At 46.1% G+C, this 15,086-nt stretch overlaps 1 protein-coding gene across 2 annotated transcripts in view; it reads right to left on the reverse strand.

The window, feature by feature from the left end:
• The window catches only part of ABCG1 (ATP binding cassette subfamily G member 1), a 66,833-nt gene extending 54,459 nt beyond the window's left edge, over positions 1-12,374 (reverse strand). Inside the window, exons 1-2 of one of the 2 annotated variants that reach the window (XM_044250883.1) lie at positions 12,306-12,374; positions 11,532-11,726 (exon numbers count right to left, since the gene is read on the reverse strand). In XM_044250883.1, coding sequence (XP_044106818.1) covers positions 11,532-11,534 — 3 coding nt within the window. In that variant the 5' untranslated portion in view covers positions 11,535-11,726; positions 12,306-12,374. The remainder of the gene's footprint in view (positions 1-11,531; positions 11,727-12,305) is intronic. The other variant, XM_044250884.1, reaches the window with a different exon arrangement.
• Between the last annotated feature and the right edge of the window lie 2,712 nt (positions 12,375-15,086).

The raw sequence follows: 15,086 nt of genomic DNA on the forward strand, positions 1-15,086 counted from the left end.
GTGGCTTGTCCTGCAGCCCACCGCCTGCTCCAGGAGCAGACAGGACAAGAAGCAGTAAGAGGAAGACGCAGAACACAGCAGGGGAGAGTTTTGCCACGAGCATTTGTCTGGACGCTGCCCAGTTATGTGATCGAGGCAGGAGATGTGACATCGTAGCCTTATGGCGTTGGCCTCTGTGTTCTGTCCACTGTCAACTCTCCTCACTCCCACATATGAGCGCAGAATTTCCCTCTGGAAACCTCCCGACCCCACACCCCACCCTGTTCTGTATGGTGTGATTTACAGCAACAGTTGGTCAGGAACTAGAGGTGGAAGGCAATGCCTGCTGGGCTTCTGGGGATGGCCAGGGGGACAATGGGTAGAGCCTCAGTGTGAAGCCAGAGAGGGAAGACAGTGGGGAAGGGAGTCCTTGTTGGCACAGCACAAGCTGCTGGGTTTTCCATTATAGGCGCTGAAAGACTCCTTACTTGTACATCTGTATGCTGGACAGTAAGACTCCCAGTCGTGTGGGAAATGGTGCATGTCTAGCACTTTCCACCATGCATGGCACCTAACAAGCAAGCCTCCCTGGTATCATCCATCTTGTGCCAACTTGGGGAATAAGGAAGCGGTAGAAGAAGTTGGACCTGCAACATTTGTATCTGCACTCCTGGTTGCAAGTAACAGAATCCCAATCCCAGCTGGTTTACGCTGAAGGCAATGCATTGTCAGGTAACGGAGAGGTTCAGGGTAGGCTAGATTCAAGCCTGCCAGGACCAAGGACCCATAGTGCCCTCAGCTCTTGGTCTCCAGCTCTTTCCATGCCTCTACTTTCCATGGGCTGGCTTCCCCCTCAGCAAGGCTGTCTCTGGCAAGCCCCCCTCCCAGCCACTGCAGGCTTGCCCCCTATTAGCCAGTAGCCAGTCACTGTCTCCCACTGGTGTGGCCTTGCCAAACACGGATTAGCTGGGCCAATTAGGCCAAAGGGGAGAGCAGCCCCACTGGAACCATGCAGAAAGATTGGGACATGGGTGCCTCACAAGGTCGTCTAGGGGCACTCTGAGCAGAAGCGTATGTGCAGAGCAGGCAAACACAAGAGGAGCTCATCAAAGGACTGTGCAGTACAGATCCCAACACCGACGGAGATTTCTGCTAAGACATCAAGTCACAGAGACAGGCAGGCCCTCCTCCCCATGGCAGGCCTCAAGTTATTCAACTTAGATGCCCTATTTCTCTCTAGACCTTCACTCCTCTGGACCAAACACCCCAGAAAACCCCCCTTTCCCCAATATTGCTTCTTAGACCATGCGCCTTCTTCCTGTTTACCTTTATGGGTCCCATTGACTCAGTGTCCCTTGTGAACTTGGGGGGCCCCACTGACCACCTATTCAAGGCACTCCCTCCCCTGGCTGAGGAGACAGTGACCCCAGGCTCTACTCAGACTGCCGGTAAAGACAAGCTTCCCAGCCGCAGAACTGGCCACCCGATATCCCAGGACAAGCAGATCAGTGGACTCCACCACCGGGGACTGATTTCACTTTCCTTATAATTATGTCATTCCTGTTGCCTGGTTTGCCCTTTATCCCCTAAATTCCATTTGAAGGACTGTCCAATTTATCTCTGCCAGACTTCCAGCCACTGAGGCTGGGAAATGGCAGGGCAATGGGGGCACCCCAGGCACCCGGTCTCTGTTGCAAGGGTTCTGCTCTTGGTGTCCATTGAAGGGGGTTAAAGGGAGGGATGGGGAGGTCAGACATCCAGATGGGATCGCTGTGGGCCTGGGGACTGACATGAAGCGCGGGCTGCAAGGGGGTGAGGCTGGGCTTGCCGTCTTGGAATGCCCCACCCCTGCAGGTCCCAAACTTGAGATCCCTCCAGAGAAACCTTCAGGGACACCCTGTGGCTTCCCAGCCTCCCTGCTCCCAGCTGGCTAGGAAGAAATATAATAAATATATTCTTTATTAAGAGAATCTTTTTTGTATTTTGGTAATTTGGCTCTGAACAGTTTTGACCTTGAGCCTTCTTTGATGACAGGGGGCTGACCCTGCATTCACCTAAGTGGACCCCATCAACTGACTTTCTTCTGCTCAATTACAGAACGACACCATCCTGAACTTCATTTACTACGACCTATGACTTTCGCCCCACGTTCAGAGGACACTCAGAGATCGTCTGCTCGGGGGGCGCCCAGGTGGCTCAGGCTGTTGAGTGTTGGACTCTTGGTTTCAGCTCAGGTCATGATCTTGTGGTCCTGGGATCAAGCCCCATGTTGGGCTCAGAGTCTGCTGGAGATTCTCTCTCTCCCTCTGCCTCTGCCTCTCCCCCCACTCACACGTGTACCCTCTCTCTCTCTCTCTAACTAATAAATAAATAAATCTTTAAAAAAAAAAAAAAAGATTTCCTCCTCTGCCCAAAGCTGATCTCCACATTGGAACACGGGCTGGGGGCGGCTGGGTGCAAAACGGAGAAAAACCATGCCCTAGAGTATCGTCAGGCAGTAACGGGAAGAGACGGGAAAGCTGCGGTTCTCATCTTGATCAGGTATGTTTCTCTTTTTTTTTTCCTCTTAATTATTAAAGATTTGTTTATTTATTTGAAAGACAGTGAGCAAGCAAGCACAAGCGGGGGGGGGTAGAGGGAGAGGGAGAAGCAGACTCCCCACTGACCAGGGATTCCCCAACGTGGGGCTCGATCCCAGGACCCTGAGATCATGACCTGAGCTGAAGGCAGGCGCTTAATCCACTGAGCCCGCCAGGCGCCCGTGGACTGGGTATGTTTCTAACTCATTCTGTGAGCTTCACGCTTTAGGGGTAATTCTTGCCCTGAAGCTGGAGGAGGCCTTGCTATGTCGTTTAGGGGAGGGTCCAAATGGGGACAGCAGACCTCCTGGTCTTGGGTGGCCCTGCCCCTTTCGGAGCCAATCCGTCAGGCTGTTCCCAGGACGCTCGAGACCCCACTGTAGAAAAGTGCCCGCTCCGCCCATATTCCGTCAGGGGAACATCTCCCTCACTTGACATATCTCCATTTCATGGAGGAAGGCAAGAAGCTCAAGAAGGCTGGTCCCCCTGGCCCATCCCCAGCCCCCCTTCCACCACAAGGGCTGCACAGTGACCGTGAGATTGCTTTCCCCAAAGCCTCCGGGAAACTCGATTCTGGAGGTGATGGTGTAGGAGGCGTTCGCTTGCTCGCTTTCCACCACCAAACTGTGGCTCTGAAGGTAAATGTTTTCAGACAAATAAAAGCAAAATGTTGGTGCTGCACCAGGCAGCAGGGAAGGGGGCTTGTCCCTTCTCTTGGCAGACAGAGTGGGGACATATGGCAGGGACTCCTGGAGCTGGGCCAGTGGGGATGAACCCCACGCCTGCTGTATCCCACATCTAGGACCGTATTCAGCAGGTGTGCATTCCTGGATGCGTCCCTGTGGGAAACCTGCACTGGGCTAGAGATCTCCCTCAGCTCGTGACCCTGATTTGGGGGTTTCTCTGATCCTTTTCCTGCCGTGTTAACAGAGAATTAGGGCCACTGGGCCTTTTCTACCTCCGTTGCCATAAAAGTCAATGCCTCCACTTTAAAAAAAAAAAAAAAAAAAGGAAGAGAGTGAAAGAATGAGGGAGAGAAAAGAAGAATTTGGGTGAGTGAGAGAGAAGGAGAAAGAGAGCGAGGGCAGGAGGGGTGAGGAGGCAAGGAAGAAAGACTATTCAGAGGTAGGGGCGAGTGCAGAGGACAACTGTCCCAGCCCTTGTGGGTAGAGATGGGAAAAGGCAGCGGACACAGTGTATCAGGGAGGGTGGCAGCCTAAGGCTGGGTCTGAGTACCAAATGGAAACACTCTGTAGGCTGGTTCATTTTAAAGAAACATTGTTTTCACCTCCATGGTTTGCTGGATTCCTGCTGGGCTGGCCCTCCTGCCCCCTGTCATGTTCTGTCTCCAGCGTCCCAGATCCAAAGAGGACACCTCCCTCCTCACCTTTCGGGAGGTGGGGGCAGACGAGGGGCGGCAGGTGCATGCAGGGTGGAGGTAGGGAGAGGGGGAGTGCCAAAGATGGAAAGATGAGGTTATGAGGGATGTCTTCAGGGAAAGAAAAATGCAAGACGATACTCATGAGCTAAGTTAGGAAAAAGTTAGTGTTGAAATGATTCCTGTTTTCTTCCATTAGCACAGAGCAGAGAGTGGCAAGAAAGTTCTAGGAAACACAATTTCCACAAATGAAGAAAGGGGAAGTATGGCAATGAAATGACTTCCCAAACTGAAGACCAGGACAGACGTCCAAGGGACAGACACCGGAAAATTACTGGAACACCGCCTCCCACACAGAAATACAAGCCTCCTACCATTCCCATTCAAGGGCCCGGTTGGGAAAAAAACTGGTAGTCTGGGGGGTGCACCTCACTTTTCCTCTGCAGAGCTGCTCTGCCCTAACTGCCTGTGATCAATCTTAATACGCAAGCCCCACCCGGAACCAGTCAGAACAATCCATCCCCAAGGCCACTGCGTTTGTCCTGGAGAGGATTTACCAGCCTGGGGGGAGAGGGCGCATCAGAGTTCTCCCTGGGACTTGCCAGGGCCTTGAGAAGGAGAGGCTTTCCTTTCCTTTGGGGGTTGACAGCCCCATACGGTGGCCACCTTCCCTGCCTGCGGAGACCGGCCCGCTGGGAAGGGAGACCATGGAGATACAGAGGCTGTGCAGTGTGGTGGGAAGTGCTCGGCCCCTGAAAGAAGCTTGTGCCTCCCGGTACCTCCATGACTGCAGCCACAGAGTGACTGACAGCTGTGCCCATTTCAGGATCATTGGGAGAATTGAGTGAGTCGATTTTGTGATAATCACGTCTGGCTCACCGTGTGCATCTTGTACGCAAATGTTGGTCACCCTCATTATGAGAACCAGTACTCTCCCTCTGACCTTGAATGAGCATGAATCAGGTTTCTGTCCCTTGCAGCCTAAGAATCCTGATTAGGACAAACAGGCTGTTAAAAGTCGGGGCCCCTACGCCAGTGTATGGGGAAATCCTCACAAATAGGTTATAGGTCAACCCCATAGTGCTTGGTTGCCTTGGTCCCTGTTCATCTGGGCACTTGCCTTATCTCTCTCAGGAAATCATAAATCCCAGTGTCTTTGGAATGTATCTTTGCCTCCAACATCATTCTTAGCATGTCTTCTAGCCAGAGTAGGCGCTTGATAAATATCAAGAGCAATGTTGAATAACCTCTGATGTTTCGAAAAGTACTGAACCATGCATGATCCCATGGGACACTCAGGATACCCCTGCAGGCAAAGGGGGGGCAGATGCCATCACTGGATCACATGTGAATCCAACACCCCAACCCCAGGTCTAGGACAGGTCACGTTTTACTTTCCTTAGCAGTCAAATAATGGGTCCCTGGTCCCTGGAAGGCAGTGTCTCCACACCATGCCAGCTCAGGCACAGATCTATTCCTCCTGGCTCCAAAGACCACAGCTCAAGCCCTGTGTGTCCAGTGCCCTGAAGCCCTCTTGCCTCCCTGAGATGCCTGAGCTCTCCTGTAGTCTGAAGACCCTACCCTTCCCCTTTCCCAGGCCTGGGACGTTCACCTGAGTCTCCTGCCTTTCTTCTCCAGGTCTCCAACTCCCCTTCTCCTACCTCCCAGGAAGACCTGGGCAATCACCTACTTAAGCTTGGGTTTTTGAAAACAAAAATTTGGTTGGGGGAGATTATCTTCTGTATGTGGGTTTTTGAAAGCAAAAATTTGGTTGGGGAGATTATCTTCTGTATGTTTGGAAAATTCTAGGCAGGGTCTTGCAACTCAAAAGTCCCCAAGGCAGAAGAAAAACAATTTAATTAAAAAAAAAATACTTGGCTACCTTTGAAGGGAAGGGAGGGGAAATGAGCTACAGTAAGGAACTTAGCCTCAGAAATGATCTCAGGAAATGATCTTTGCACTTGGAAGTAATGAGATTGAGATTCCTTATGGTTTGAAAAGCCCCAGATCTCCTGACTCCTGCTAAGCACCCCTTGCATTTGAACATCACGGCTCTCTCAAATAGGGACAGAGATCTCAAGAAGCCCACACTTAATCTGTTAAAAATCACAAGCAGGCTAGTGGGGAGATGGAGAAATATGCTTTTCTCTCTTCCCCCCACCTGAGCACCACTAAAAACACTGGACATTGTACAAAGCACATGAGGAGACCCTGAAAAGTGGGGAGCATAAGCCAGATGACCTGGGGACCTTGGGACCCAAGGAACCACACTGTGGTGAGGTCCTTGGGTTTTCTTTGTGCCTCATATAACCCAGACTTTCATTTGAAGAAACCAACAACCTGAAAATGCTCAGGGACACAAACAAAGCAAGCCCCAACAAAAGGCTACTCTCTCTGGCTAAAAGAACAGAAAAGGGGCACCCTAGAAATATAGAAATTTTTTAGACAATTGGCGTTCAGTCAAACACCACACCCCACCTACACTAATAAAGGTGAGTGGGGAGGCCTAGGTTTCCACCTCCTCAGGCTGTAAGCACCCAAAACTGCCACCATCACCAAAATGGTGTCAAAGAAGGCCATGTACAGAGGCTGGAACCATGCCCACCAGGTGGTCATGAAGAGCCCCTCCTTCCCTCACTGGAGTGGTGGCAGAAGAGACTCAGCAGATTTAGGACTTTCACCACCACACTGTGTTAACAAAGACATTACACTCTCCCCAAATCATGGTGTCAGTGGGGATCAAGTAGGGAGCAATAATAAGGTCTCCTACTTCTCCTGGCCAGGGAAGTGTGGGTGGTGGCCAACCCTTCCAGCAGAAATGAGGAGCTCCTCCCTTGGATGTCAGCAAACAGGGAACCTGGACTTCTACCTTCACCTGGCAGTAAGGAGGCGGTGCCCTCCCACTTCTCCTACCTGAGTGATGTCAGAGGAAGTCAGCTAAACAGAAAGCTTAAATGAGATCCAAAGTCTCATAACAAATACCAAAAATATTTAGGCTTCCATCAAAAGTCTTTCATTGCCCAAGAACCAAGAAATCCACAATTTAAAAAACCAATCAGTAGGTGCTAACACCAAGATGACAAAAATGTTATAATCACCTAACAAAGGTTGAAAAGCAGCCACTATCAAAATGCTTCAGTGAACAATTACAAACACACTTGAAATGAATGAAAAGATGGAAACTCTCAACAAAGGAATAAAAGATACCCCCCCCCAAAAAGTGATACCTAAATTGGAAAACTCAGCAGATGGGCTCAACAGCAGAATGGAGAGCAGAGGGGAAAGAACCAGTGGACCGGACCAAAGAACAACAGAATCACCCAGTCTGGACAACAATGAGAACAGAGGCTGTACGAAACATGAGCAGAAGCTGAGGGACATATGGGACTATAACAGAAGATCTAATGGCAAATCGATAGTTTCAGAAGGGTGATTAGAGGTTAAAAGTTCTCAAAGAGAGGTGCCTGGGTGCCTCAGTCCATTAAGCATATGAATCTTGGCTTTGGCCATGATCTTGGGGTCATGAGACTGAGCCCTGGGACAGGTTCCACACTCAGCATAGCGTCTGCTGGAGATTCTCTCTCTCCTTCCTCCTCTCCTCCTCCCCCCACTCATGCATGCTCTCTCTCATTAAATAAAATAAAATAAAATCTTTAAGAGAAAGGAAAATGCTCAAAGAAATAATAGCTAAAACTTCCAAATTTGGCAAAAGACAGAAACCTCCAAATTCAAAGGATTCAAGAAGCTGAGTAACTCCACATAGGGTAAATCCAAAAAAATCTACAATAACACACATCATAGTCAAACTTCTGGTACTAAAGGCAAAGGAGAGATCCCGAAAGCAGTGAAAGAGGCATGACATCTTACCAGAAAAGAAAAAGCAATTCAAATTACAGCAGATTTCTCATTGAAAACAGTAGTGGTCAGAAAGAATTGGTACAACACTTTTCACTTGCTGAAAGGAAAGAACTAACAACCAGGATTCTTATATCCAGGAAAAATATCCAAGAATGAGAGGGAAATCAAGACACATTTAAGAAAATTTGTTACCAGGAGACCTATCCTGAAAGAATGGCTGAAGGATGTTCTCTCAAACATAAAGAAAATGGGAAAGGGGGAAATGTTTTTGTATCAAAAAAGAAAACACTGTAAGAAAAAATATGAGTAAACAAAATAAACTTTTCCTTCTGCTATTGAGTTTTTCAAATTGTGTTTGATGGTTAAAGCAAAAATTGTAATATTGTCTGATGTGCTTCTAAATGTGCGTGAAGTAAATGTTTAAGACAATTATATTATAAACAGAGGAGAGTAAAGAGATGTAAAGGGAGGCAATATTTGTACATGTCACTTCAACTTATAACACATGACACAAAAACTGATGTTATGTATATGTAATGTAATACCCAGAGAAACCACTAAAAAAGGCAATACAAAGAGATACTGTCAAAAATATTATAGAGAAGTCAAAAAAGCAATTCTTAAAAATGTTCAAGTGACTCCTTTCCAGGCAGGAAAAGGAAAACAGGTAAAGGAAAAACTGAGAACACAGAAAATAAAAAAATAAAATACATGTTTAAACCCAATAGGTCAATACTCACATTAAATATAAACAAACTAAACAACAGAACTACAAACTATGGGAAGCAGAACTCGATAGAACCAAAAGAGAAATAGATAAATTCATAATTACAGTTGGATACTTCATTGCTTCTCTCAACAACTGCTAGAACTAGACAGAAAATTTAGCAAGAATATAGAACCCAACAGCACCACTGACCAACAGGACTCAATTAGTATTTATAGAACACTCCACTCCAGTCAATGACAGAAAAGTACACATTCTTCTCAAATGTTCATGGAACAGGTACTACCATAGATCATATGGGGCCATTGAACAAACCTCCACAAATTTAAATTAAATTTAAAGAACTGAAATTACACAGAGTGTGTTCTTTGACCCAAATGTAGTCAAACTAGAAATCAATAAAAGAAAGATAATAGGAAAATCTCCACAAACACTTGGAATCTAAGCAACATGCTTCCAAATAATCCCTGGACCCTTGGATCTTAATGGGAATCAAAATATAATTAACTGAATTAAAATGAAAGTACACGTGTGAGAGCTAAAGGCTAAAATCATACAGTGATTGACAATGATTTACAATGCTAAAATCATATAAATTAAAAATTAGGAAAAGTCTGGGGTGCCTGGGTGGCTCAGTGGGTTAAGCCTCTGCCTTCAGCTCAGGTCATGGCCTCAGGGTCCTGGGATCAAGCCCCGCATCAGGCTCTCTGCTCAGCGGGGAGCCTGCTTCCCACCCCCCTCTGCCTACCTCTCTGCCTACTTGTGATCTGTCTGTCAAATAAATAAATAAAATCTTAAAAAAATTAGGAAAAGTCTCATTCATAATCTAATCTAATCACCTCAAGAATATAGAAAAAGAAGAACAAAATAAACCAAAATAAAGAAAATAATAAAGACAAGAAATCAATGAAATTAAAAGTAGGAGAATAAAGAAAGTCAATGGAACACAAAGCTTGACTGATCATTTAGAAATGATGATTAAAATTGAAAAATCCTCCAACATGTCTGACAAAGGAAAAACATGCAAGACTCAAATTACCAATATTAGAGATGGAGCAGGAGATAGTATTACAGATCCCACAGACGTCCAAAGGACAATGAGTCAACATTACAAACAACTCTGCACATTTAAATTGGACAATCTAGATGAAATGAACGAATTCTTCAAAAGTATAAATTACAACAACTCACTGAATATAAAACAGATTATTTGAATAGCCCTATAACTACAAAAGAAACTGAATTAATCATTATAAAACTGAAAAAGAGAAGGAAGGAAGGAAGGAAAAGGAGAGGGAGGGAGGGAGGGAGGGAGGAAGGGAAGAAGAAAGGAAGGAAGAAAGAACACTCTTCAGACCCAGGCAGCTTCCCTGGAGAATTCTACCAAGTGTTTAAAGAATTCACAACAACTCTCTACAATCTTCTCCAGAAATAAAAAAAAAAAAAAGAGGGAATACTTCACAATTCATCTTATTTAATGAGCATAGCCTTGGTATCAGATAAAGATAATATTTTTTTAAAAACCCTACATATCAAAATCTCTCATAAATATAAATGCAAAAGTCACTAACAAAATAGTAGCGAACAGAATTCAGCAATATACATTTAAAATTATACACTACATCCAAATGGGGTTTATCCCAAGCATGCAAGTCTAATTCAACATTTGCACATCCATGTATTCACCATGTTAACGGACATGGTGACATAAAGAAGAAAAATCACAAAATCATGCCAATTGATAAGGACAAAACCCTTGACAAAACTGAACACCTATTCATGGTTGGTTTTTGTTTTAACTTAGAAAAATAGAAATAGAGGGCGATTTCCTCAACTTCTAGCAAGTGCACTCCTGGACATTTGTTCCAGGGAAATGAAAAATCACATTCAGGCAAAAATTAGTACACAAACATTAACGGCAGCTTTGTCTGTGATTAGCCAAACCCTTCAAACAGCACAGATGTCCATCAATAAGGAAATAGTGAACTGTGTTCTACACTATGGCACACTACTCAACAGTACAAAGTAACAAACTACTCAACATCCAACAACCTGGGTCGATCTCCAGAGAATTCTCCTGGAAAAAGCCGAACTGAAGAGGTTAGACGCTGTACAACTCTTTTCATGTGAAGTTCTTGAAATGACATGACTACACAAATGGGAACAGACTTGTGATTGTCGGGGTTAAGGAGGAGATGGAGTGGAAAGAAAGAAAGTGGGAGTATGGGAGTGTGGTATGAGGGAGCCTTGTGTAGGTGGCATTCTGTGTCTGGGCTTTATCAGTATCAACATCAGGGATGTGATGTTGTACTCGTTTTGCAAGACGTGACCAAGAGGGGAGCTGGGCCAGGAGCACATAGGATCCCTCTGGGTTCTTCCTTACAACTCCGTGGGAACCTACAACTATCTCAAAATTCAAAGGTCAATTTTCTTTTAAGTCACAGGACTGTCCTGAGTGAGGCTACTCCAGACGAGGTGGCCTCATACCCACCTGTGGCACTGAGCAGACGTCACATGGACTATGGGGAATGAGGATGTAGGTGGCAGAGTTTCGGGGATGAATAGGGAGAGGGCATGAAACCAGAAGGTACCAGGTCGCTCGGGACCACACAGTGGGCTGCTGGACAAGGAAGCACTTGTGACCGTTCTTTGTCAACTGTCAATCTGAGAAGGTGAAGATGGACGGAACAATTCTCTTCCTCCTTACTAGAACTCCTGTGTGTGCGTGCTCCAGTGCCCAGGCACCGGCAGGGACGGCGATGGAAGGGATGCCAGCCCATCACTAGCCATCTGTGGTGCCGGGCTGGTCCTCACCTCTCAAAGCCTCCATCTTCATCAGTAAAATGGGAATACTAAGAGTACCACGGTGATGGTTGAGGAAGATGGGGTAGTTATGGGGCCTGGAGCCAAGAAGGGGAAAGAGCAGAAGGGTCGTGGGCATCTGACCTTATCCTCTGAGCTCTGAGACCACGACCTTCCCTGACCCACCACCAGTGTTGCCGCCGCTCACCATCTTCCCAAATGGCTGAGTCTTCGTTCCCTCCTGTGATGAACCGTTCCACGTGGGACGTTCTACAAGGAAAAGTGGACGGATTAAGGTACAAAGGTCCTCCCAGCTCAGAGTGACGACATTCCAATGTCCGCTGTGAAGGCGTCGATACGGTGGTCCGAAGTTTGAAAGTTCCAGTTCTAAGACAATTGCGTCCTGGAGAACAGAACAGGCAGCACAGAGAGCCTTATTGTATCGTGTATCTGAAAACTGCTAAGAGAAGAAATCTTAAATGTTCTCATCACAAGAAAAAAAATTATAATTACGTGTGGTGATGGGTGTTAACTAAGCTTATTGAATGTGGTTGTTTTGTGATATAAACATTATCAAATCATTCTATTGTACACCTTGGGACAAGTACAACATTATATGTCAATTCTTTTTCAATAAAACTGGAGAAAAAATGAAGGCTTCTTGCTTTTCATTGAGAGGCAACCCATCCCAATTTACAGATGCATCGTGTTTCCCTCACTGGTCTGTGGGGTGTTTGGCTCCTTCTCACTGAGCCCCAACACCCAGCAGACCCTTGCCTCCTATTTGGCTCCCCAATATTTGCTGACTCAGCGATTTAAATCAGAGACACTTTACATCACAGCTCAAATATAAATTATTGTTTGTGCTTATACTAACACACACGACATATTTTCTTTGACCTACGACTAATGACATTTACTCTATACATTTATACTGAAAAAAAATTTTTTTTTACTGAAAAGCACTTTGTCAGTGACTTACCCACCAGCTGAGATGTAAACACTTCCCGAGGAGCCCTTCCGCTACAAAACAGACCTTTCTGCAGGGAGATGTATTTATTCTGCAATTAATAAGGGGAAGAAACCCCTGCCCTGTAGGACAGAATTTCAGTTTTCATCACTGCAGACATGTGAAAACCCCCAAACCACAAGCAATGATTTCAGTTTCTGCTCTCAGCACCTACAAGACAGATGGTTTTAAAATAGGCATAATGCAATCATATGTGAAATAATAGGGCCGGTGCCACTGTTGCTGCAGCAAACAGGAAGCTCATGAGGTTACTGGAGGTCAGTTGGCTCCCTCCAAGGTCACGGGCGTAAAAGAGCACCTACTACCTGTCGGTCCACAGAGAGGCCAAGTGTGAAATCTACTCATTTCCCACTCCTGGTCAGATGATAGATTTCACATTTGTGAACACTGTGGAATTTATTTACTGTTTTGTAACGCAGGTAAAAACAACATGGCGAAGAGGAAAAAGCATCAGGGCCTCTAGGGTAATAGTTAAGAATAAACGAAGTATTTCCTCGCAGAAGGGTTAGAATAACTTCAATAACACCGTCTCCTAACAGCCCTGGCCAGCGATTGTTGCTGCAAAGTGGGGGGCAAAGTGAGCTGGGGGAGGGTCTGAGACCTCACGGCATTAGGGGAGATCAGCCATCACCCGACGACAGAAACTGATAGCCTCGGAGGCCGTGGTGGGCTCCAAATAGTGCTCTGAAGATTACAGCCACTAATCCCTTTAATCCTCATCTCAGTCCCAAGAGGCGGACACTGTTCTTATCCACAATGGGGAAGTAAGGCACAGAGAGGTAACATAACCTGCCTGAGGTCACACAGCAAGACCATATCCAATCTCAGATCCAAAACGGTCAAGTCTGGCTCCAGAGACTGCAAAAGTTTTTCCCTGTGAGAAGGACTCTTTTTTTTCTTCTTTAAAGCAAAGCACAAAAGCTGTAGCATAAGGCTTGGTGAATTTTACATCTCTATACCCTTGTATACTCCCCACCCAGATCATGACTTAGAGCATTTCCCTCTAGAACATTCCCACCATGGGAAAGGTTCCTGGTGCCCCATCCCAATCCACCCCCATCTCTAAAGATAAGCACTTCCCTGGCTTCAATCGCCATAGATTAGTTTTGTTTATTCCTGACCTTCATAGGATGGGCGTACAGTATGTCCTGCTTCGAGTCTGGATTCTTCTGCTCAACAGTATGTTTCTGAAACTCATCCGTGCTGTTGTGGCACCCAGAGTTCCTCCGTCTATCATTGACTTTCCTTTCTGCTACTATGGATGGACACATGAGTCGTGCCTGGTTTTCACCCATCCTCAGTAAAGCGACTGACCGTCTTCTTGTTCGGGTCTCCTGGTGGACCCAGACATCCATTTCCCTTGAGGACATCCCCAGCAGTGAAATCTCCGGGTTACGGGATAAGAATGCTTGACTTTAGTAACTACTACGAATCAGCTGTCCACATTTCTACCAGCTCATACTCCCACCAGCAAGGAAACACCCCTGCTGCTTCATACCGTTGCCCCCTACGTGGAATTTTCAGGATTCTTTTTTAAAATGACCACCCTGATAGGTGTGCGATGATTGTACCACCAAGGTTTTAATTTGCTTTTCTGTCCGGACTAATGATGTGCCCATTCAATTTCCCCCTTCTTTTAAAATTGCATTGTTTTGCTTTTAGGATCGATCTGTAGGATTTCTTGGTATGTTCTGATAGGCGTCTGTCTTCCCTCACATGGATACCCCACAAATGTGTTCCCCCAATCTGAGCTCCCATTCAGTGTCTCAATGTTTTTTCATGATAGGAGTTCCTCGTTTTTAAAAAAAAAAAATCCAATTTAGGGACGCCTGGGTGGCTCAGTTGGTTGGACGACTGCCTTCGGCTCAGGTCGTGATCCTGGAGTCCCGGGATCGAGTCCCGCATCGGGCTCCCAGCTCCATGGGGAGTCTGCTTCTCTCTCTGACCTTCTCCTCGCTCATGCTCTCTCTCACTGTCTCTCTCTCAAATAAATAAATAAAATATTTTTTAAAAAATCCAATTTATCACTATTTCTCTTTACGGTTATGGGTTGGGGCTGTCTTTGCATGCTTGTCTTCTCTAAGAAATCTCTGCCTACCGCAAGAATATGAAAATAGTTTCTTACGTTTTCTTCTAGAAGCACCATTGTTTGGGTTTCCACATCTAAGTTTGTGATCCATCTTAAACTGATTTCTCTGTGAAAGGCAGAGGTCCAGGGGCACATTTCCATATGCTTGCTCAATGGTCCCAGTGCCAATTTGCTGAAAACACCATCCTCTCTCCATCAAACTGGACTAGCGCTTTGATATAATCAAGTAGCCACATGTGGAGGAAGGTGCATTCCTGGATGTCTGTTCTGTTCCACTGGTCTGTCTGTCTGTCCTTACACCAATACCACACCACCTCCATTACCGCAATTTTCAAGTAAGTCCCGAAATACGACAGTGATCAAGACCCTTTGTATTTCCACATAAATTTTGGACTCAGCTTGTCAGTTATCATCAGAAAGGAGAAGAGAAGAAAGCAAATGCATTAGAGTTTTGACGGGGGTTGCCCCGATCTACGGATCCCTTTGAAGAGAATGGACATCTTACGACACTGAGTGTCCTCGCCCACGTCTGTGGACGACCTCTCCATCCACCTGTCACCCTGGGTTTCTCTCCGCGGTGCTATAAAGTTTCCAGTGCACAGTTCTTGTCCACCAAATACATCTTTACTGTTAGCTTTCTTCTT

This window comes from Neovison vison, chromosome 6 (assembly GCF_020171115.1).
Source record: "Neovison vison isolate M4711 chromosome 6, ASM_NN_V1, whole genome shotgun sequence".
NCBI lineage: Eukaryota > Metazoa > Chordata > Mammalia > Carnivora > Mustelidae > Neogale > Neogale vison.